This window comes from Anopheles moucheti, chromosome 3 (genome assembly GCF_943734755.1).
Source record: "Anopheles moucheti chromosome 3, idAnoMoucSN_F20_07, whole genome shotgun sequence".
In the NCBI taxonomy this organism is placed as follows: domain Eukaryota; kingdom Metazoa; phylum Arthropoda; class Insecta; order Diptera; family Culicidae; genus Anopheles; species Anopheles moucheti.
In genome coordinates, this window is record NC_069141.1 from 9539420 (window position 1) to 9563371 (window position 23952).

General features: G+C 48.6%; 1 protein-coding gene across 1 annotated transcript; it reads left to right on the top strand.

Annotated features, from left to right (window-relative positions):
- Nucleotides 1–527: 527 nt before the first annotated feature.
- Nucleotides 528–23952, top strand: LOC128304793 (gremlin-1-like). The gene is made up of 2 exons (XM_053042028.1): nucleotides 528–629; nucleotides 23131–23952. Exon 2 carries the CDS (start codon nucleotides 23131–23133, stop codon nucleotides 23950–23952), a length of 822 nt encoding a protein of 273 aa, XP_052897988.1. The 5' UTR covers nucleotides 528–629.

The window sequence follows — 23952 nt, forward strand, 5'->3', positions numbered from 1 at the left end:
ATATAAATAAACCCGACACCGGGGTTAGTGTGCGAAACTTTTTAGTGGTGCAAAAGAGAGGAAGATTACTCGACCGAACCATATCTCGCGATCGGTTCGAACTTGATCGATCAGAAAAGGGGTTTTATTTTGTTTTTGTACACAAAAAGAAAAACACGCCTGGATTGCCGGATCCAGCCAAAAGGCCAGACATTTGTTGAACGCATTTTCCACCCGTTTTTCCGTGCGCGCGCGTGTGTGTGTGTGTGTCCTTTCGCTGCCGCCTGGTTGGTAGCGACCAACATCGGTCGGCGTTCTTTCACCGTTGCGAAGGCCGAAAAGAGCACATTTTTGATGAGATTTTCCCACGTTGACGCCATCGGAGTGATGCAATTGTGGTGATTTGTGCTTGCTGCCTCTCCTCCCCACCAGCGCCATTTTAGCGCCGTTTGCTAGAGCATCATCAGCGCTGCACCGCTCACCGTCGTAGAGAAATATTTCCTACACCCCGCCCCAGTCGGCGACGCACGCACGCCAGCCAAGAACCGGCCAGCCAGGAGGACGGCCGAGACGACCCGAACGGTGAACGAGGGGGAACGTTTTTCAGACTTTTTATCATCAGTTGCGCTACGTTGAACGGAACGTTCAAGGTAAGTTGGAAACAGTAGTAGTGGTAGTAGTTGGGCAGCCGTTGTGGTAGTGGCAAAACACACGAACAACAGCAGCACAAAAAAAAAATGCGCGCCGGCATTCTTTCCCATGCCGGAAAAGGGGTGAATCACGGTGGAAGTATGGCCGATCGGCTGACAAGGCAAACAGTTAATTGTGCGATTAGCACGTTTGGTGTTTGATTTCATTATGATTGCCGGTCAGGCTAACTGGTTGTTTAAGTCGTTTTCATTAACTGATCCGGTTTGCGGTATTTTTTTTTTGTTGCGTACATTATGCTGCGAAAGGGAAATTTTCCATTTTCCCATTTTCTTTCAGACAATAGAATGAATAATGCATCAGCATGATCATAAGCAGTGAAAGATAGTTAGAAGGCAAATATGCTTAAGGGGGTAGTGCACTCCTCCTTTATCGTTGCTACATGTCAATGAGTGTCCTGGTAACAGGCGGACATGGGCATCGCTTTGTTAATGTTGAAATAGAATTAATATTGTTTCTCGTACTTTCATTAACTTCTCTGTCATCATACGTAAAATTTCTAAGTTATTTTCAAAAATCTAAGGGAAAGGGGCATTAGTTTTATTTCGATATCGTCAGAAGTCGAAATATCTAGAGAATGAAAGTTCTATTTTTCCATACAAAATTTATATTTGTACTTAATACTGTATTTAATCATTTTAACACAAACGAAATGAATATTAAATCCGTAATTTTGCAAGGTTATCCTTTCGATTCGAATTTTCCCGAATTTTTCACACTACAAAATACAATATAAATTATCCCACGAAGTGTTGCTGGCACTAAAAGCACTCTTAAATTATGGCATAATTTAGTTTGATTAAAACAACATTTTAAAATAAGTGATTTTAAGATTATACTTTATGTGTATGAAATTCCATACGCTGGGATGTAATGGGTTAAAATCGGATAGAGTTTTCTATAAAATGAACACAGCAAATCTTTTTGTAAATCAGATATTTCTTTTTTAAGCTTGTCAAATGTACTACCCGCTTAAAGCTGAAGAAAACGATCACGATCTAAACCTTTCGATAACTCATTGATTTCTACACCAAACCATGATTGCTCAATGATAAAAATCAGGGCAATAATCTAATTGAGCAATGACCAATATTTCTCTGTCACCCCATAAATGGCTATTGGGGAAAATATTTGACTTTTTCCACCCACATCAATCGTAGCCTACCGAGAGCGGTGATCGTGATCGCTGCATTTCCGAGTTTCGTAACAAGCAGCGCCGCAATTAAACTGCAAATCACACAACGCTTATGGTGTGCGATGTAGGAGGAAATAGATTTCCCATTTGAATCTGTTTTTCTTAATGCTCCTTCATATTTACTAACGCGGAATTACTTACGCGCATTCGTAGTGATATACGGATACGCTCGGTACGCAACATCCCCAACATGGGATCGTCTCTGTACACAACAAAACCATTAATCATAGTAACGCTTCGTCAGCTTGTCTCATCAAACCCGGGTAATGGCATTAGCGCCGGAACAGCTTCCAGAATGATAATTCTTTCCGGTGGTGGTGGCGAAACGTCATCATCATCACCATCTTTCCCTTTTGCGCCCTGGTGGTGGTGGTGGTGGTGGTGGTGTCGCGGAAGTCTAAAGGGCACCATCGCTACAGGGACTAATGAAACGACCCTCGAGACTGTAGTGTTTGGGAAGCCGATCATTCGACTCTCGGTCTGGACCTTTGAGAAGATGATTTCTCGACGGTACACATTAGAACCCCGCAAAGGTTTAGTAGTGGCCCCGGTTTCGAGAGGCTGTGTATAGTAGCGCCAGACGCCGGGCCCATCAGGGCAATCGGCGTCGTAACGCACTCGACAGCGCCAGCCAGGACTCCGTTCGAGAGTTGCTTTTGCTTACGCTTCTTCCCGGCTACGAATCGGTTTTCTCCTACCGAACTGATGCAACCCGCTGCTGTGTGTGTTGGTTGATCGAATACTCCCTCATCCGTTGATGGATGGACATAAGTTTTTCCCTAAGAAGGGAGCAACTCACCGATGCGAAGATGAGCGATCGTTTGCAAGGTACTAGCGAATTCTTGGCGGTTTTTTTTTCAAAGTTTCATTGTTGAAATTCCAATAATTCCTTCTTTATGTGCTGTGTTGTGGTATGTGCAAATATACGCCCAACGACCAGATGTCCTGAACGGTACCCCCCGTTTTTTGGAACTCATCCATCGAAACTATTTCACGCTGTTCGCTATTTGTTGCACAGCAATTTTAATACGGTGACGCATTCATAATAATAGCGCTACAATACGTTACAAAACAGTGGTGAGTGATTTCATCGCCCTGGAATGAATAGTACTGACGACGTCCTGGCACCGTTTAACGTCCTTCTAACGACACCTCCGGGCTCAAGTCCATTTTATCACTCAACAAATGCGCGTCTGTGCCTGCATCTATCGTATCACCTTCGCGAAGAAAACTCGCCTTGCTGCGACAGAAAAAGGCAAAAACAATAACCCATCCTCTCCCCCCTTTTTCAAGGTCCTTATCGCGATAACAAACATGATTATTCAATGGGCGCAAACAACAGCAAAAATAAAAACTGAAATCCTTAGCTCCGGCAACATATTGACTGGACGGGTTGGTGCAGCCAATATGTGTCCTCGGTTTGGGGAAAATAACATAAAATTCGCAATAAAATCCCACGCAGGAATGCGCAACGGGGGATGAAGCGTGAAAAAAAACACACACACACACACACAAATGCACCGAGAGTGTGATCTTAAAATTATACGGTCGAAACGACACTTTCCTTGCAGCACGGCACTCCCAACCGGCAAGGACGTTCGCTTGCACCAGTTGGCCCCGGGGGTTTTAGGCTGGGGAATGGGGACGTTGATCGGAGTTTGAAAGGGTTGTTTTTCTTGGCGGATGTTCGGGCTGCGAAAACAAACGGCCAAAGTTAGGTGCGGTGCGGTCGCCACGAAACCTTGAAAACCTGGACCACCGGCTGGCAAAACAAAAAGGATAAACTTTTTTCCTCAATGTGTGTTTGGGGCCCTTCAGGGCGGGGGTTTTTCGACGGAAGGAATCCTGAGAATTTTTCCGCATGTACTATTGGCCGGTACCCTTGGTCAGGGTTGTTTATTTTACGCCCGGCATGTATGACAACCTGCTAAAAAGGATGGCGTAATACACGCTTCCTTTTTGTTCGGTCCATGTAGGGAAATGTTTTCGCTGTCGGATTGGAATTTAGAGTTAATATCTCACATTTCTCCCCAACGAACTCATCGTCGAGGCACTTTCGGTGTTTGGCTAGGAGATTTACGAGTGACTAAAGTGGTGTTAAACTGTTCGTCTTGTTTTCTAAACACCCCCGGCCCCCTTTTTGGTCTCTCCAGCAGTAGCTAAAACGCGGTTTTTTCCATCTTGGCGTCATTCTTATTGCCTTTCCATTTCATCGTTGACGTCGTGATGGGTTTTTGATGGGGCCACCGAAATCACATCAATGTCTAGACTTCTAAGCATCTCGCCGCACCGATGCCGCACCGTTGGCGTTGGGAAGTCCTTCGAGTGTCTCAAAGTCAGCTGATCGGTTGCATTCGCTTCTGCCGTCGAAAGTGCCCGACTGTGGTGCAATTATTGAGTTTGACCAGCGTCGTTTTAAGAGCAGCGCAGTTATGATTTATGGCGCAGTGGTTGGCATCCACATTCGGTTCGAATGATTGGTGGCTTTTTGCCACATAGACACACACACGCACCCCCCGCGAATCCTTTTACCGGTTTGGCCCGTTTCGGTTATGATAAATTACAAATTACTCGAACCGCTGCCAGCAAAACAATGTAATCAGTCATCGTGGCGATGGTGCGTCCTGCCACAATGGAGAGCGGATGTAGAAGAAAGCCCGGATGTTGGGATGGAAGACCACGCGGAATGCCAGGAAGGGGGGGGAGCGAGAAAGTTTGACTAAGAACTATCTGCCCAGAACCAAGCGTCACCATGTCCGGTCATATTTTTCCACCTCTCTCTCTGCCCAGCAGCGAATAAGACACTTCTCGTTTTTTTTGCACCACTCAATATCCCACAATCTTCTCAGCTCGGCTCGAGATTGGATAGATTAAAGGCGATCGTAATTAATCTACCGTCTTTGGACAGCACCGCGAAGGATTGCGGTCGGCGACTCATCACGCGCATGACGGCATTGGTGGGATTGCCGTCGTTTTTTACTTTTGTACTCCCCAGTGCTTTGCTTCACTTCACCACGGGGAACTTCCGGAACACCTGGAAGCCGCGGCCTTTTGAATGATTTTTCCCGGGGGTGTTAAATTGCATCTTGGAGTGGCGGTGGGGGCATGGAAACAAAAACGACACAATCGAAGCAGATCTGTCAATGAACGTACCGTGCGATCGTAGGTTGAACCTCTGTGCCCCGCTGGTTGCGGGGTTTACTGCGCCCGCGGTTATCCCAGGTCGCCGGATAAGGTGTTTAATTATCCATTAAAGTAGTACGAGCACTGTGGCAGTGGGGGGGCCGACCGGGATGAGGAGGGGGGGGGCAGGGGGGAGAGGCGTACACAGTACGCCGCTGTGGGTAATTTGAGCCGAGTGCGAAATCGGATGCAATCAAACCTACATCGTCGCCGTGTCATTAGCATTGGGCCCGCCGATTTCACGCCGATTGGTGGCCTATTTCGCGTGATGTTTGTTTGCGGGGGTCTTGCAGCTGAGCTGCAGCTCAGTGCCGTTGGATGCCGCTTATGGTAAAGTTGATCGTAAGATAGCTCACTTGGGAGCAGGAGCGGGATGAGCAGTTTTCGGTGCGATCGTAGAAGGAATTTGACTTTGGGCATGTCTCGTTGGGGCACATCTTGCAGGCAGATAACTTATTCTCCTCGATGCATGTCCTTCAAGCTGGTCAAAGAAGTCAAACTCATTACCATCGTTTAGGAATAAGGTGACCGCAAGAGTTGGATGGATATCTTTTTATTACATAATTTAGAGGTACCACAAAACTTCTAGTCCTACCAATCAGAACTGCTTCGTCAAGAATTGAATTCTCCACAGTTTTTAGGTTGCATCCTCAAACCCATAAATAATAGGATTCCTCTTCCAAATTTCACTGCCCTCCCATCTCAGACCAAGCGACAGGGTAACTCTTGGCACCGCTTTGGTACGGAAACGGTTGATCACAGTTTTCCAAAATGGTAGCAACAAAAACCTCAAAACCTTGAACTAAATATACAGCAGAACTTGGCCGCCATTGCCGGCGTTGGTTGGTCTAATTTGAAAATTTTATGACCCCATCGGTGCCGGTTTTGCTAATGAGTGTGAGTACTTGCAATAAACGGGGTTTGGTTGTTTTTTTGGTTGGTTCGAAGACAAATGCTTCCGACTCGGTGATGCAAGTTAATTTCGTACGATCGATCGATCGATCGAAATGCGGTAAAATTACATCTCTAGAGTACGAATGTTGCAAAAGGAGAGCTTTCTGTTCGGCCGTGTCACTGTTACGAGTGTGGAAAGTTGACAAGGGGCGTCAAAAATGATGTTTCAGTGGTCTTTTATTGTGCCATCTCTCGCTCTCCCTAGATGTGGCAATGGTTTTCTGTTCCATCCAAGCTCCATCGGTTTGCTGCCGCTAATTGGATTTGTAGGATTTAGCAAGACGCGGATTAGTGCAGCGGTTTGGCAATTGAGTTGTTTTTCACCACGGGCACGGCACCCGATCGTGCGCATGTCGTTTTTGGGATGGATTAACTCAACCGACTGTCGCATTGCCGATATTGGACGGAAGGTCGTTCCGATGCACTTTAAGTGCCGAAAAAAAAAACAAAGCAAAGTAAAACCAAAACAGAGACCCCCACGAGTGCAGAAGACAATAAAGATTCGAGTTTTGGTGCGAAGCGAACTTCCTTTTTGCCATGGTTCGCTTCATAAATCTTCACAACCACCGACTGCACCAACTCGACTGCCATCAAATCCGTTCGAACGGTTTGATTTATTGCTGGCGACATTTTGCACGTTGACTTGCCGAGCGATCGGTGCTTATTTAGCAGCTCGTTTTATAGCACCCTTCTGCCCCCTTAAACCCCGGTGCGGGAATAGATTATGTTTTGTTTACACGCACCCGACACATTAAGTGGTTGGAAGGGTGTTGCTGGCATAATATTGACAGATCATAATTGAGCCAATTATCCTCCGAGGTGGAGGAGGGAGGAGTGAGAACCAAAAACAAAAGAAAAAAAAACAGTCTGGGGTGGGTTGCATTCTAAATTAACCTCTTGTTTACATTCCTTCCGGGGCTTGCGTGATCGCCGCGCTGGATGCGCTGGAACAGGCCACCTTTGCGTCACCGATGCCGCGGGTGTGAGATCACGGGCGTGTTGCTATTCGGCTTTCGTCGGTAGTTCGGCACCGTAATGGGTTTTGCAAATATTGGATGATTTGTATCGTGGCAGTGGCTGAGCGTTTGACCGATCGATGGCCGTGCTAGTGTACGGTCGGACGATACTTTTAGTAGCACGCGTGCCCCAAAACGATTCACCTGGCGCACCGGTTTCGGACACTAATGACGCACGCGTACGGCGGATGATAGATTTGTGGTTTCCCGCACTGTATGCGATACGGGGAAAGCATTGTTTTACCTGTTTCGCTGTGGAAAAATGTGTTGATGGTGTTTGCGAAACCGAAATGATAACACCGCGATGACCGTGAAGGTCTGGTGGCGTGGGATGCGCTAGGTGAGGGCTTCCAGTGCCATAAATTCTGCACGTCAATCAATCAATCGATCATCACGCAACCAATTATCCGCGATCCGTTTCGGGTTTGTGGCTGGAATGGGCGATTCGATTGGTGATACAAGTAATGCGTCAGGAATTCATCCGGTGGATCCGGTGATCGTACGGTACGCTCAAATCGGAAGCAGCTCAACAATGAACCGGTTAGTTATTTATAGGTCAAACGTACGGCACTTGGGAAAACATCCTTTCCTACCCGTGACGCTGATCGCCTCACAGCGGGAAGGAACGTTGCTTCCCTCACGGGCGTTCAGGTGATTAACGTAGCCGAGGTGATGAAAAGCAGCCATCACCATGCGCTACAATCACGCGCATCTGCTTACACGCGCCCCGGCAAAGGTATGCGAAGAATGTGGCCTATGAATGAGTTTTCCCGCCGCGCAATGGGAAGTGTTTTACGTCTTCGGGACTCCGGCAGGTTCAATGAAACATTGCGCCTGTACACACAAACACGGTGTCGGACGGAAAAAGGAAGTGCATCGCGCGTATGGTGAACGGACAGGTGACACTGGCGTGCATGTTGGTGCAACAAAGTACTGACATTGACCATCCCAACGTACGCGCCGGAACGCTTTCCATGCCACAGCTTTCTGCCGAACGCCTGCCACGTGAAGGTGTGTACAAGCGCAAGTGTAACGGCGTTACTATCGGCGAGAGTGCGAGTCTTTCGAGTACAAACAAATCGACGCATTACTATTGTTGCACTGTTATTAAAATTCCATAAAAGATAATTGAGATAAATTGCGATAGTGTGGAATGTACGAGGCACGCGGCACGGGTGGCCAGGGTTAATGTTGGACCTTTCCACAGTCAAACCGTTCGCACATTAGCACCGTGGCGTGCTGACGCGTCCGGCACCCCCCTCCCCCCACCCCCTGGTTCGCGGATCCAGCTTTTCCGGCACCTTCAATTTCGCCGTCCCGTCCTTCCCGTTCGTCCGTGTGGACGGTGCAATATGCGCGGAATGCGAAATGGGTAACCGGGGCGAAATGAATGGCCGTGATTGATATGTGCGCGATGTTCTGTGTGACCGTATGTAAATGTGTTTTTCAAACGATCGCTGGATGGTTGAAGGCAGGAGCGTTGCAGATTGGCAATCTGGTATAATATGTTTCTAATTAAAAACCGAACAGGCAAATTACGCCCAGGGGGCTAGACCATCGAAGAAAAGCTATTCGAGGTGATCGGCATTGGCAAGCATTACGACGTTCGACCAGCAACAAATCAGCTGGTCCCTGAGATATCTGAGATGCTGTGCTCGGTTCGTTTATTTTGGCAGACACCCGGTAATGGAACTGTTCATCACGGGAAATGGCGTTGGGCCCATCAAACAGCGATTGCGACAGCTTTGGTACTGGTACTTTATGGTGCAAGGAAGTTGTAAAATGGACGACTGCCCAGGATGTTATTCTGGAGGAAAAAATACATAAGTTACGTAGGGAACAAGTTCTGGTGTATTGTGTGCTATGCTTTCAAGGATTCCACATTTAGGATGTTGTATCTACCTGGAAGATGTTCATCAATATGAACTCCAGGTTTTCCGAGTACAAATCCCAATGTTGCAGATATTTCTGAATTGTAGGGAAATTGAACTAAAAAGTGTCAAGAGTTATGTGGAATCCTTCAGATTAAATTAAGCAATCAATGTACAGGTCAGAAATGTAATAGTTCGTATATCTTGCCGTATATCGTATATCTTCTAGGAATTGAAAGTCCTGCTGGAATAACTTTTTTATTTAATTACTAGGCGCTACAACCATTTCGCAGTCTTGGCCTGCTGTAAGAGTCTTCTAACGATTCTCACGATTGAGCGCCGCCGTGTGCCAATATGATATGCTCGTCTATCTGACGACCATGTCAATGACATCATTTTTTCTCAATGAGGGGCTTCCACCCTTCCTCTGGCTAGGTGGACGACTTAAAAAGATCGTAGGAATAGGTCGTCTGGTGTCTTTCTCATAACATTACCAGCTCATCGGACCCTAATTAACCTAATACACTGTACGATAATGAGTTCATCGTGACTCCTCATCGTCACATAGCGAGTTCCACAAATTTTTCCGAGCATCTTCCTTTCAAATGCGACTTTAATTCGGATTCGTCAGGTTTGGACAAAGTTTACCAAAACTCTACTTTAACTTGAATATGATACAGAAGTTTTTCGAACTTGTTAACTTGCATGCGAAACTCCTGATTAAAAGTTACAAGCTTTTTGAGTTCAAGTGTGTGACGAAAGTATTTGTTGAGAAAACTTTGTGTAGAATCAAATTCTTTTAGAAGAAGATCCTGGTAATGGGAAAAATTCCACATCCCTTCCTACACATTACTTCAACTTGAAAAGAATTACGAAGAGACTATTAAGATTTCTAACTTGATCTTAACACCCCTACAAAAATAACATTTGCCAGTGATCTTGGCCTGCATTGCAGCGGAGTTTAGTCACCGTTTTCCAATGTTTAGAAATCGATCTTGCTGGCGCCACAATCTGCTACATTAATTGGATTGCAGCGCGAATGTAATTAACGACACCAAAAGGATTAGGTTGCGCTATCCGCATCGCAATTGCCTACCGTACCTGACACGACATGGCACATGTATTTGAAAGTTTAGCAGCAACAAAACAAGAAAAAGAACCTTGTAGTAATGGCGCCGCCAACTGCCAACAAACGGCGATACGTAATAACAAACGGCGCAACAGTAACAAAGACGAAGTCGTTCGATAAAATAGTAGCAATAGTCACACATAAACCCTCCCCGGGGGAAGCACACTTGGGCCGCTATCATGCGTGACATTTCTGCGTTTTGGGACCCGACGACGTGCCCTTTTTCCCTTTTTCGGGGTGGAAGTCCAGTGCGGCATGTGCCACCGAACCGGCCAGCGGCAGTTTACGGATGGATGGTTGGCACCGGACCCCCGTACACGAGTCGCGGATTTAGACCCCGGTTGGGCAGTTAATCGCCGGTTTGGCGCCCTTTGACAGTGACGGCATCTTCTTCGACACCGCAAAAGGGCAAGACGCGTTCGGTGGTGCGATGTCACCCTGTTTGGGGTGCGAAAGCGGTTTGACATTTTCTCTTTCAAAAAAAACCCTGCGCGTAGAAAATGAGACTATTTTTCCTGGCCACCGGAGTTGGGGGACCGGGTAGGACGATCAACCCACCGGGATCGGTTGCTGTATTTGTCTTCGTTCTACGGTTCCTACCGACCACGGATGGACGGAGGGGATGAGCGTCTGGTTCGGGTCGTCCGACTGGCGCTTAAATGCCGCCCAATCCGTCCGCATTCGCAAAACGTCCTTTTCTGTGACTGTTTCCAGCTGGTCGCTGGCGATCGCGAAGGCGAAGCAGGCAGCCGTAGCTCTGACAGCGGTGATCGGGGAAGTTGCATGTAATAATTTTTCACCGCGCACGATCGATGATGCAGCAGCACGGCGCATCTGGCAAATCGTTCGCATCGTACGTTTTCTCGCTCGGACCGAACGAACGAACGAGCGGGGAAACGAACAGCCGGGAAACAGACAGGAGGCATGCTTCTGGTGGCGCTTAACAAGTTGTTTCTGATTATACACCGTTCTGCTTTTGCCCGGTTAATAATTCCCTGCATCCTGCGCTGCGTCGCGTTCGCTTTCTCACGCAACAACAAAGGAGGAAAAGAAACCCCCTTCCCCCCTCTGTCCAGAGAAAGGACGCGCGTGCATGATGATAATGATGATGATCATGTTGTAAGATGATGATGATCATGATGATGCGTGGTCGTTGATTCTGCTTCGCTTTAGCTTCTACTCTCACACGTATCGAAATCGGTTTCGGATGTGACGCCAGCAGGCTCGGGTAAGGTTTCCCATATCCTCCCGATCGGGTCACCGTCGCCAAGCAGCGGGCGCCACTAACACACACACACACACGCGCTGTCCCCACACGCACATTCGTATGTGCTTCTCAACTTCCTTCTGTCCGCGTGCTAGTTCTGTTTCGTGAACCTTGCAGCGGCCAGCACAACATTGAATCCTTTTTGCGCGATCTTACACGCGATCTGCTCCGACTGTCTCCCAGGGGTTTTTTTTTGGTTGTGCTTTGTTTTTGAATGCAAAGAGCGTCTGTCCGATCGGAGCGGTGAGATGCTCTCGAGTTTCAGGCCTGGTTGCGGATTTTTCAATACAATTTTTGGCCCACTGCCCGATCGATGGGTGGAAGATGGTAGGCGGAAAGGGGACAGGGAGCAGCAAGGGACGAAAATGCGGGGTAAGCGTAAGCAGCAAAAATCACACAAGAAGGTGGGGAGGGGGTTGCTCTTTCGCTTCCCCGCACCATGGCGCTTAGCTGGCGTCGTAGTGGTCGCCATCGTCGGCGGCCGAGACGAACCGAGCCGGGCCGGGTGATGCGAGCCGGAGCACGGGGAAACAACGGGGGCCTGGGACAGATCATCATCGTCGTCAACGCGGATGGATGGAATAGGCGGAAGCTGCGACAGGCGGTGCACGTCGCACGATGATGATGGCGCACGTCGACCGTTTCACCGTCTCCTCCCCATTTCCACCCGTCACCGGCTGGTGTCTGTGCCGCATATGCCCCCGCGACGATCGGGCGAACGATGATCACGGCGTCCGCCGGTGCCGGTGTTGTTGCGCTAAAGATTTAAGGTTAACTGACAAATAAGATAGCGACAGGCGGGCAGTTTCACGTTTGGCGCCATGGTGCGGAATGAAGAAGCGGTAACACAGCGAACGGTTGGGAGGGAATTGAGGGGGGGGGGGGGATTTGGGTTTGAACGTGTAGGGATCGACGATCATGAACCTCACGATCTGCTGTGTGTGTATGTTTGATCTCTTGTGCTGCTCTCGCTACATCGCTCAGCCACCGGCGATCACGGCGACGTAGCGAAAACTGAGAAGAATAAAAATATATATATTTACACACATACACACACACACACACATACACGTTTATGGAGGTGGAAAGGTGGGACACCGTGGCACCCGCTCGCGATGCCCTGACCTGTACGCGTCAGAAAAGCAGGAGAAGGAAACCCCGGGAACCTTAACGTGACTTGCTCTGGACGGATGGCGACGACGTCGACGACGACAATGGCGACGGCCGGGTGGCGGATCGAGCATGCGCCCGCTCCTCGGGCGTGTGTATATTTACGAGCATGATATCAGAAATTAATTTTTCATTTTCGATACAATTATTTGTTGTTTTTCTGCCTCTTCCTTCTCGCTCGCACTCTTACGCGTATAAATAAACCGTATGGAAATATGGGATATGCGGAAATCAAGTGCCCTACGGGTGCGGAACAGAAGGCGCACTGGATTGGTTGGAAGTTGGTACCGGGCGGGCGTTAGTTTTGCGCCATGCCGGCCGGCATTTCACGTCGAGCGATAAAAACAAATCAAACACGGTGCGTTAATGCGTGTGGTGATGTTACGTTTCTGCGGCACGTGGAAAAACTGATCGGTTTTGTTGATTAGAATGAGTTTTTTTGTTGGTTGATTGATGTGTGAGATATGTTTTTTGAGCAATATTGAAATAACATCTTTGCAAACGATGTATTTGATCTTTTAAAAATGAAGTATAATGTCTTGATATGTTCACTGTGCACATGACAAATCTACTATAAACATATAAATGAATAAATAAATTAATTCATAATCTCCAAAGTTTCAACCAGATCACTAGAAAGTACTATAAAATTGTCGTATCTGCACCTCGTTGTTCGCCTTGTTCTCGAATTAAATGTTCTATAAAGTACACAATAAAGTAGACACAATCAAATATTAGTCATTTCAGACTTAATAAGTAAATAATCTTCATATTTTCAACCATCAACATCAGCATCAGCAAGATTGAAACGAAATACCCTTATTTGCATTGTTAATAATTTTTGCCTTGTTCTTCGGCTTGTTCTCAATTTGTCTGTTCTATACAGTAGCTTTTACGAGTAATAAAATTTTCGTGATAAACTAAACAATAATATATTTTTATACAACTTACAAAAAGATCGACACGAAATACTGTATAATCTTGTCGATTGTCGGAAGATGTAAACATTTCTACCTTGCTTATCGCTTTGTTCTCTAATCAGCTGTTTTTATAGCACGTTTCATAAAAAATAAGTCTACTTAAATAAGCAAATAATGTATTTCTTTTCTACTAATAATAGAAAAGGCCGAAACGAAACACTTACTAGAAATATTTTTGATTATCAGAAAGCGTAAACATCTTTCACCTTGTTCTTTGCCTTGTTCTAGAAACAGAATATGTTAGAAAACATTTTAAGCACGTTTTCTAGAGAAAAAAAACCAACCACCCATCAAGCGTGGTGATCTTACAGACACAATAAACATTCCCGCAGTACGTGTCTCGGTAAGTTTTTCCCTACCGATCAGCAAGACACCACCGGAACCTTTTGGGCCGAAACGAATTCGCATCGAACAGGATTAAAACGTGCGGATGCGTGGGAATTTTGACACATTTACCTTCCACCAGGCAGGTAGGGTGGCCATTCTCAGAACGATCCCTTTCATGCCGGATGATCCGCATAGGAATGCAGTCGGCGGGACTCAGGACAAAAAGGACCACCGGTTTTGAAAGTACTTCCGGCCCATGTCCGGTACCGTAAAAGGGCTTCCACAGGACAACAAAAAAAAAGGTGATAAAATGAAACGAGCGGGTGCGGTTCCCCGGGTAAAAGGGATTTTTGTTTTATTTACCGTACGTGCTTAAAGTTCCACCGTCCGTTGTTGGTGCTGTTGGTGGATGGAAGTAAAACCGAAGTGTGTCAGGAGACATAAATGTTTAAAAAAAACACCGCGTGTGAGTGTATCTCATACCGTACCACTGTTATGATTTTGCTTTATCTCGGTTTCTTCCATTTGTGTGTAAGATAAGTGATGGATTTTTAATTAAATGAAATGTAATTACCTCGGAACCGTCCCGCTGTCGAGCGCAACCTGCAACCTACACGCGTGGTTGTGTCGCCCGGATCTGGCGATCACGCGATCACCGTGCACCGCCGCTAATGGTTTCGTTGGCGGCAGGATTAGAGCTTGATGTAGGCTTTTCCAAACCTCCGGGAACGGGTCTCGAGACGATAAGCTGGCACCCTGGTTGTTGGATTGGGTTTCTCGACTGACGACAAAGAGAGAGGGAGAGAGAGAGAGAGTGAGGGGAGAGAAAAAGAGATAGAAAAGGCGGTGGTCATGGTAAGCTATTTACCACTGCATCCGTGGATCAGCTGATCTCATAGACCCTGTGGTGGCGACCTGTTTCGTACGCAACTGCATCAGCAACACGGGGCGATGATCGTGTTTGTTTACGCCAGGTCGTGGTGGGCCATTTTTTCGGGGTTAGCCCCCGGAGTCCCGGACCTAAAGTAAACCATTTTACCGTGACGGGCCGGCTGTAAGAAGGAGCCGCGGCAAGACGCGCACGGTGCGTAAATAAAGCCGAACGTCTCGTCGAAACCCATCACGACGTCCGGTTGTTCGGTTGTGCACTAGAATGTGAGGATCATAAAATCATCTCCCCAACATACGGGGAAGGGCGAAACAACAACTACGCGATATGAAGCTGCACTGGCTGCGTAACGTGCGGTTACGGCTTGCAGATCATCCCGACGTATTATTGGGTTGTATTATTTAGCAAACGAGCTGACAGCAAAGCGCACTGGATTTATTTGAACGGCGATCCAAGGATCTTGGATGGATGGATTATCCACATGCACGACACGGTGCGTCCGATGTCGGGATCTCGCGTTGGGTACGCTCGGTTGATAATTATAGTTCACGCCTCACGCGGAACAACACGGCACGGTGTATGGCTGTGGTTGCACTAATCTTCTCTCGCTTCTCCCTCCCTTTTCTCTCCACTCCCCGTTCCCAATTTGATAGCTTACTGCACATGGAGGAATGCAGCCCCGAATGGGGCGACCGGCTAGCAGCCATAAAAACGCTGGTGTCGTCAAGTGGTGGCAGCTATTTCGGTATGCCGTCGAGGCGCCACAATTTAAATTGACAATGTGTCAGTATTTGAATGGCTTTAAACTTCTGCTTGTAATAACGCTAACGGCACAGATTGGTGCGGAGGATATGCAGAGACGAAGAAGCAAAGCGAACCATAAAATCAGCTTTCGCTGCTAGGGAATTCTTGCCACGTGTGGTATTAATAAAGGGGGGGTTAAGTTTAAGGGTTGTAAAACTATTTCAGGGTACAGAGTGAGGTTATCTTCCTTTATTCTCCTCTAGATCTTTAGGTGCGTTCGATACCACGTGGATAGCTCCACTGCCTGCTCAATGATCTCAATCGCAATGGAATGGAATTTGAAGGATAGCCTACCGATACACAGGGTATCGCAATATGCATTGTTGTACCATTGTGGTGCAGGTGTCATAAATCGATTTAAAAGAATGTCACATGGAAATTCATTTCTATCGATCTTTCGCTTTTCGTGTCGCGAAACCTCGCCTCCCAGTCGCAACACGCTCATGTCGTGCTCATGTCGGTACTTTATCAAGAATTCATCATTCGTGGCCCCGGGGCTCAACGGTCGGTCGGCACGATCGGCACACCACGGCTGGGGCGTTTGTTTTTTTTTGTTTGTTTGTTTGTCGATAGGTTTGGCGTGTCCAGGAAGGGCGCAAATATCTAACCGTACCCAACCGTACCCCGGGACACCTCTCCCGAAACCGATTCAGCGGAACCTCAAATGCGACTGGTGGCGACGGTAATTTGCAGTTGTCTCACCGATTGTCGGTGATTTATTGCGATTTGAATATTGGAAATCACGATGCTTTGATTTCCTGGATCACCAGCGCATGCAGGCAAATACGCCGCGAGATAACGCGCTCCGTTTGTCACACATAAGTGACACACACCGTGAAGGCTCCGCCGGGTGACGGAGTGGGTGACGGAATGGATCTCCCAAAGGGATAAGCAATGGCTGCACGTTTCAATCAATTCGTACGCTGCATAAATGTACATATTTAGATCCGTTTGCCACATTGCGTGGCATCACCTTGCAAATGAGATGAACCCGCGGACAACTTATTCTCACGATTGTGTCGCCGAATGATCCGTTTTTTTTTTGTCCTGTGCCGGCGTTACTCAATTCGCGTGATTCGCGTATGACTTGCGACCGTCCAAACAAGTTGTCATGTGTGTCGTTGCCGGTCAGGTTAAGATTGATGGTGTACTTAGACGCTGATGTTTTGATACATAAAATTGAAAACTGTGTCCCGCGTCCCGGTTGGCGACTGGTGTTAATTGTTTCATTAGCAGAATGTCATCCCGGGGCCCAGTACCGACAGCCCGTTGACATGCGATCGTGAAAAGGTAAGGTGTGGAGGTTCTAATCCACGAGATCCGCGGCTGTGAGATGGTGGATAGGGGAGACTTTGTGGTAATTAGAAAACATCAACAAGCCCCCTAGGTAATCCTGGCAATAGCCGGTAAAGATCGTATCAGATCTTACGGGCATGCAGCACGCTTTGACTCGCTTTAGATGAAAAGGATCGTGTTGATTAAAGCTATGACGATCAACGATCAACAGATGCTCTCGGTTCGGCTCGGAGCGCTGTGCGTTTGAAGATTTATGGTATAGTAAACTGAAGTAAATTGATTACGCGAAGGTTAATTTAGCGCTCATGCAACGGACCAACGGTCCACTCTGGAGGCGGCATAAGGGATGGGGGCTTCCCCAGCGTCTAGACGCCGGACCGATTCGATGAGTTGTAATAATTTGCAATAAAGCAATGGATTTGTGGGATATAATTTATAATGCACAACCGGGTCCGGGAAGCCGGGAGCGCAGGCTGGCGACCGATCGGCAGCAGTCAAGCAGCTTCATAAAGCTGTACGCCACAGCCAAGCCAAAACAGATCCATTACACGAAAACGGATGATGATGACAGGCGGTGCGAAAGTCGAACTGGAGTCGCTCATGGTGCGATTGCGGCAAAGGAATCGCAGATTGTTATGACGCAGACCGACCGCTTCCAAACCATCCGTCCAGCGGTTCCGAGCGTGGCGGAAAATGTGTTCCAACCCCAACTGTCCGTGTTTTTCCCAATCCATCAAATTACAGGTCATGACTCAAGATTGGTTCTAGATCGGATTTTTATTTTTAGTTATTTGCCCACTGTACCGGGCCCGCACTGTGGACGTCTTCGTCGCCGTCTGTCGATCGGTACGTGACGTTCGATCGGCGGCAGATTAAGCATTCACGCATGTGTTGGTGCAGCGTGCGGTGCTGGCCAGCGGTCAGGAGTAAGGTGTGCCATTGGAAAACAATAAATTTAGTTGAAATTTATGAGTCAGATAAAGTGTTGTGATGAGAGCCAAGCTGCGTCAAGAAGCGAACAATAAAGAAAAAAAATAACATCAATCCTCTGCTGCTGCTGCCCGCGGGGCACACGGTGATGATTTCCATGGCAGATTTATCGTCCATATTAAAATTACTCATTTATTGAGTCATGGTGCTGAGCGATGGTGCTAGAAAATGCACCAATATGGAATGGGCTGTTTTTAGCGACTAGATTTTATGGTGAAAAAGCTTGACGCTATTGGAAAAGATTCGAAAAGAACTCGCAAGAGTAGCAGTTTTAGCTGCAGAACCGTCTCCAATAGACGAAAGCTGCTGTATAAACAGTTTTTGGATCACATCCATGGGATAGAAAATAGCGAAGCTGTGTTACAGCTCTTTATTTTACATAAAACATTTCTTCTAGGAACTGCTCCTGTTAGTCGTAAGAAGGAGTAGTAAAATTATAATGGACCACTTCACTTCACTTTGCGTGGCTGTACAGTTTTGGAAGTCGTGCGCAGAAGGCAATACCCACGAGGTATCGCAGCAACAACCCAAAAAAAAAAAAAAAACGCCAGCTAGAATCGGCTCACCGACCGATCTTTAGATGCGAATAATGGTTTTACAATGGGCCTGAAACAGATTAAGATCTGCGCGAAGATCTATCGGCTAAACGCTTGCTGCCCATATACGTCGCCGCCTTGGGCCTGGTAGCACCCGGGGGCCCACCTTAGCGCGCGACAGCTTTACGACCCGCACATTTCTCATCCCACAATTACAGTGCCGGGCAAGTGTCCGCGTAATCTTCGGCGCGAAGCACCAGCAATTTGACCGAAATGGAGTGACAATCACTCTCGACGAATAGCCTCCATCTCTTCCACCTGATCTTCCTTTTTGCCGGCCACCTAGGACAATCACGTCCGGATGTTCTTAATAGAGCGTGAGAGGAGGAGAGAATAAAAATAACAAAACGGCACTGATGCTGGATACCCTTTCTGCAAACAGTAGGTTGGTGTGCTCGGTTTCCTGGAAATGGGAAGTTTCCACCAAATTGGGCGCCCGCTCCGTTTCGGAACGGTGGGCTGCGCACCATTTTGGATGACACTGTTCACAGCGCGCCTGTAATTAAGCGCGTGGATGGAGCGTGATGGAGCAGCGAATGGCGTGGCACCGTCACCGTCACCGGCCACGGACGATTCGATTGCGCACGGCGATAAGATCCGTACGGATCAGTTTACGGACGGAACGTCCGATTGCTGACCGGCGATAGCACGATCGGACGGTGATGCGCAAGCTGAATACGATTATGGCATTCGCGCCGGAATACTGGTTTGAAGTTGCAAGGGCCCACGATTCTTCACGTCTGACGCTTAGGCAGGGAACGGAGCGAGTTAATGCACCTAGTTTTCCAATTCCAAAGTTTTGTCCCAAAGACTGTCCCAAACGCCAAGGGTGCACGCGGGGGCAGAGCGCGAGGTGCGCGTACATTGACGGGACGTCCAATCAGACCAGCCAGCCAGCACCAGGAAGCAGTAGGCAATGGGCCCGTTAACGTGGCTCCAGCATTTTTGCCGGCGCCACTCCACTCCAAATGGCGATCGAATCATCCAACCAACACACCTCCAGTCTGTTGGGCTGGAGATGGCGATGCCGGCGACGGAGGCTACCAAATCCAGACTTGGCAAAGATATTTGTGGCGTCCCGCTTTGCAGTGGCGTCCGATTTCGAATGTCTCAATATTTTACCTTTTCCCGGGACGATCGGCGATCGTATCGGTTGTGTGGCGGCACCGGCCGTCATTCGTTCTCGAGAGAGTCGTTCGGTTTCATGGGGCCATTTTATGCCTGACCCCATGGGGGAGGAAACGTGTGGAACTCCGATGGGAATAGTGCTATTCGAATTGCACTTGCACTAGAACTTGCAACGTCTAATGTACGAGGAAATGGGCAAAAAGGGGGTTCTCTCGCCAGAGGGGACTTCAGGAGCAAAGGAAAAAAAAAACAAACTCCAAGTCACGCGTGACTGCGAGGTCCAATGTCCAAACCGTGGTCGGACGAAACATTTGTTAGTCAGCGTTTTATGGCTGATTAAAAATTCGACGCTCGCCATTAGATTAATGGTGTCGCATTTCACCATTTTCGTGAAGGGGGGAGTTGGATACAAAAAAGCCGGTGGTCCAGTGATCCAGCGATACCTGAAGGAAAGCAGCTTCCTCGAAGATGCGAAGGTGTGGCATATATACACACAGACTCACACACGCAGATATATGGATATTCGACTGTTGATTTCCATCTCGCGCAGTCTGGTTGAAGCTGATGCCTCCCTGAGGTCGGGTGACTAATAAGGCTCGGCGTGCGAATCGTCGCACTAGGTGTCGTGGACCTTGCCGGTCGGAGCATCATCATCACCCTTGGCGGGACCCACTCGTTCTCGTCGTGGGTGTGTGCGTTCCGTGTTGCGATACAAATTCGGGTGGTTGGTGAGCTAGAGGTGACAATTTTCACAGCATGTAAGTGTGCAGTGTGTCGCCTGTGCCGAATTCGTCGATTCTGCGGGGCACGGCAATGAATGAAGTCGCCAAACATCTCGCACGCGGGAGCGCGAGATAAGCGCGAGACGGGACGGCACAGTCCGGATAAGATGAGCGCGAGCTGTTGTCCGTATTAAAGTTTACGATTAACGTATTAGCTAGTGTTGGTGGTTGACAACTCTATTAAGCATAGTCAAGTTGAATAGATAAATTATACATTGGGCAAGAGGCGACGACGGCGTTGGAGATGTCGCGCGATTCTTCAGCTTTTGTGTGAGCGATCGTTCGTTATAGGCGTTGAAGAACAAGGCTTTGGACCAGATTATGCTTAAGCCTGTGCTGGAGATTTCCAAATGCTGAAGTCTAGAAAATTATGCCTCGCAGCGGTATAACACATCAATTGTGAGACACATCAATTTTGGTGTCAATAGTGTTCTATTGAGTGTGGGGTACTTGAGCGATCCGGTTCGTTCTTTGTGAAGAACTGAACGAACGGTACAGGTCTTTCGTTCTTTTGTCTCTCATTAAAATATGTCTCTCATACATCATAGTTCGCTCATCCTACTGTTCCAGGTCAGTCACTAATTGCTCCTACATTCGATGGGCAGTTCGCTCAATCTGCAGTTCCAGACTGCTCCATCTGCGTTATATGTCGTTCATCCTGCGTTACGGGCAGTTCATTATGCGTTACAAGCCGTTCATTCAACTTGCTCCATACAGTTGCATCTACAGTTTTTAATGTATTTAATGAACGAAGTTCTTTCGCTCACTTAAAAGAACTGATCGCACTGTACAGAGTTGGTTAATGCGTCCCAACTCTACTTGGAACCAGATTATGCCTGAACCAGTGCAGGAAACGTCCAAATGTTGAGGTCCAGAAAATTATGCCTGTAACGCGACATAAAACATCAAATGTGACACACATCAATTTTAATGTCAAGAGTGTTCTGTCCACTGCGAAATGCTTGCGTTACGTTTTATGAAATCATCACCGTCTGGTACCGATTCCCTCGAGATTCACTCATGAATGGGCGCTCCTTCCGTTGATGTTTGTCCTCCGAGGCCGGCAACATACACACACACACGCTGCTCACTTATCTGCCGTCGATGCGTGTGCCAAAAACGGCGCACAGCGGCCGGAACGGTACACCACTGGATGTTGTTTTGTTTTAAACCCCCCCCCCCCCCCCCCCCTATTGTTGACATCACACACCGGTACGGGTGGCGCGTGTATAATGCGCACGATTGCGTTGCCATTTGGTCCAGCGTGTTGGCTCCGTTGTTGTCATTGCACGCTGCTTGAACGCGGGCGCACGCGGCTCTTAGCGCGGCGACAACACACCGACGCGATCGCACGTGGGGTACCCGGTGCTGGATGTTTGGCTGCCACTAGGAAAGTGTGCATATCCCCCGCGCGAAAACAAAAGCGAAAAGCACGCGGGGAAACAAAATGTACCAAAACGGGACGGAGCGAGAAGTGGAAACCGAGCAAACAGCACCAAAACAAAAAAAAATACATATAAATCCGTTGCGCGGCAGAGCAGCAAAAACCCGGCGGAATTGCGGAGGCCATCGGTTCGTGAACGGGATTTCGGTTTTAAATGGATGAATCGCGTATCTCGTGCGCGTACGCGACACGTCGAGACCCCGATGCGCAAACGTCCAACAGCCCACGCGCCCCAACAAGGCGGCGGTGAAGTGTCGGTGGTGGGAAGGAGAGCATTTAGTTTTTACGACCGTTTGCCGGCCGATTTGTTGGACTGATTTCTCGCGTGACGACGATCCGATCCGATCGCGCGATCGCACGCAACGATCACGGCAGGGTCGCTCGCGCACACACGCGCCATCGAGTGGCGCGGTACTCGGTAGTAGCAAGTAGAAGTAGTAATAGAACCACCAATTTCCCCCACCTCCCCCACCCCTCTCTTCTCCCTCTCCAATTGTTTCATTCATGGGCCTGGAGTATTTTCCAGGCTTCATTCATGAAAAAATCCCGTCCGCCCGTGGAAGCAGAAATGTCGCTTCCTAAGCCAATCTGCGAACCGGGTGCATACGACCAGCCTGCACCGATCGTCTTACGCGCGTATCACTGTATGTGTGTGTGTGTGTGTGTGTGGGGAGAGCATTATTCAATTCGGTGCTGTTGCAGATCACCAGGGGGGAAGATGCAACCCACGGGCGGGCCCGCGTCGGTGATGGGGAGGCGAGGGAAAAGAAAAAGTTTTGTGGCGCCGGTCTCAAGTGTCTGGCCCCGGGTCGCGTACGGTTCGCTCGCGCTAAGGTGGGAAGTGCTGAGCGGGCACAACAATGTCTCGTTTTGGTTTGTGTGTAGGACGGTTTTGGGTTGGCTGCCTGCTGGCTGCGCGGCGGTGCCCTCCGGAGTTGCGCGTTCGACCGCAAAAGGGCCCAGGTTTTGGAGGTACCGGCATCCAACGTCGGGTACGCCTCCGGACGGATCGTGGATGTTCGTGGTTGTGATTATCTTCCTTTTGAAAATTTATTTCATTAGATGATGATGTGGAATTGTCTATTCCCGGGACCGATCCGTGATGAATCGGTGCGTTTCGGGGGGAGGGTAAGAAAGAAGAAAAAAGGTAGCGATCTTTAATTTTCATTTAAATTTCTTAGAAGACGAATTTATGAGTTGCATGTCAATTTTGGAACAAAGTTCCCATTAGTGTTGGGTGAATCCGTATTAATGTTGGAACTGAATGAATAAATCTTTTTTTAAAGATTCTTGACCTTCTGATACGTGAATCTTTTGAGAGTCGCTTCCAGATTCGAATGACTCAGGAGTCATCTAAGACTCGTATGAATGACTCTTCGCGTAAGGTTCATTAAACACAACACTCTTTCTGCTCCGTTACAGATGAATCTACCGATGAAGATGCTGGTGCTGCTATCGCTGCTGCTAGTCCACTCGTCCGGCCACCGGATACAGCTGTCCGACTCCATACTGGACATCATCAACACCCGGCACGTGGAGCAAATATTGGCCGAGCGGCGGGCAAATGCGTCGCGCGAGAACGAGAAACGCTACCTGGTGCAGAACGACCTGGACGAGGACGTCACGGAGGACGGGACGGATCTCTACCAAACGCCCGAGGTGGCGATCGACTTCGACTTCCACGGACGGCGCCAGGGCGGCCACGGTTCACGGCACGCCATGCCCCACGGCCCGGTGTCGCACAACGGTTCCGGTGGTGGCGGTGGTGGTGGTTCGGGCGATCTGCTCGCCGATCTGCACGCCTACCGGGGCGACAAGCTGCTGAAGTCGAGCAAAAACGCACTGCTGGTCACGCGCAAGGAGTATCTGAAGAAGGACTGGTGCAAGACGGAACCGTTGGTGCAGCGGATCCGGGAGGAGGGCTGCCTGAGCCGGACGATCGTGAACCGCTTCTGCTACGGCCAGTGCAACTCGTTCTACATCCCGAAGTCGCCGAAGCGCAGGCGGCACGGCGGCAAACCGACCGTCGCCAGCTACTCGGCCAGCAGCCGGCGGGATCTGGACGGTGACTTTGAGGACGAGGATCTGACCGGGCCCGCGTTCCGCTCGTGCGCCTTCTGCAAGCCGAAGAAGTTCACCTGGGTGACGGTGACGTTGCGCTGCCCGTCGCTCGTACCGCAGCTGCGGCGGAAGCGCATCCAACGCATCAAACAGTGCAAGTGCATCGCCGAACCGTTGCATTGA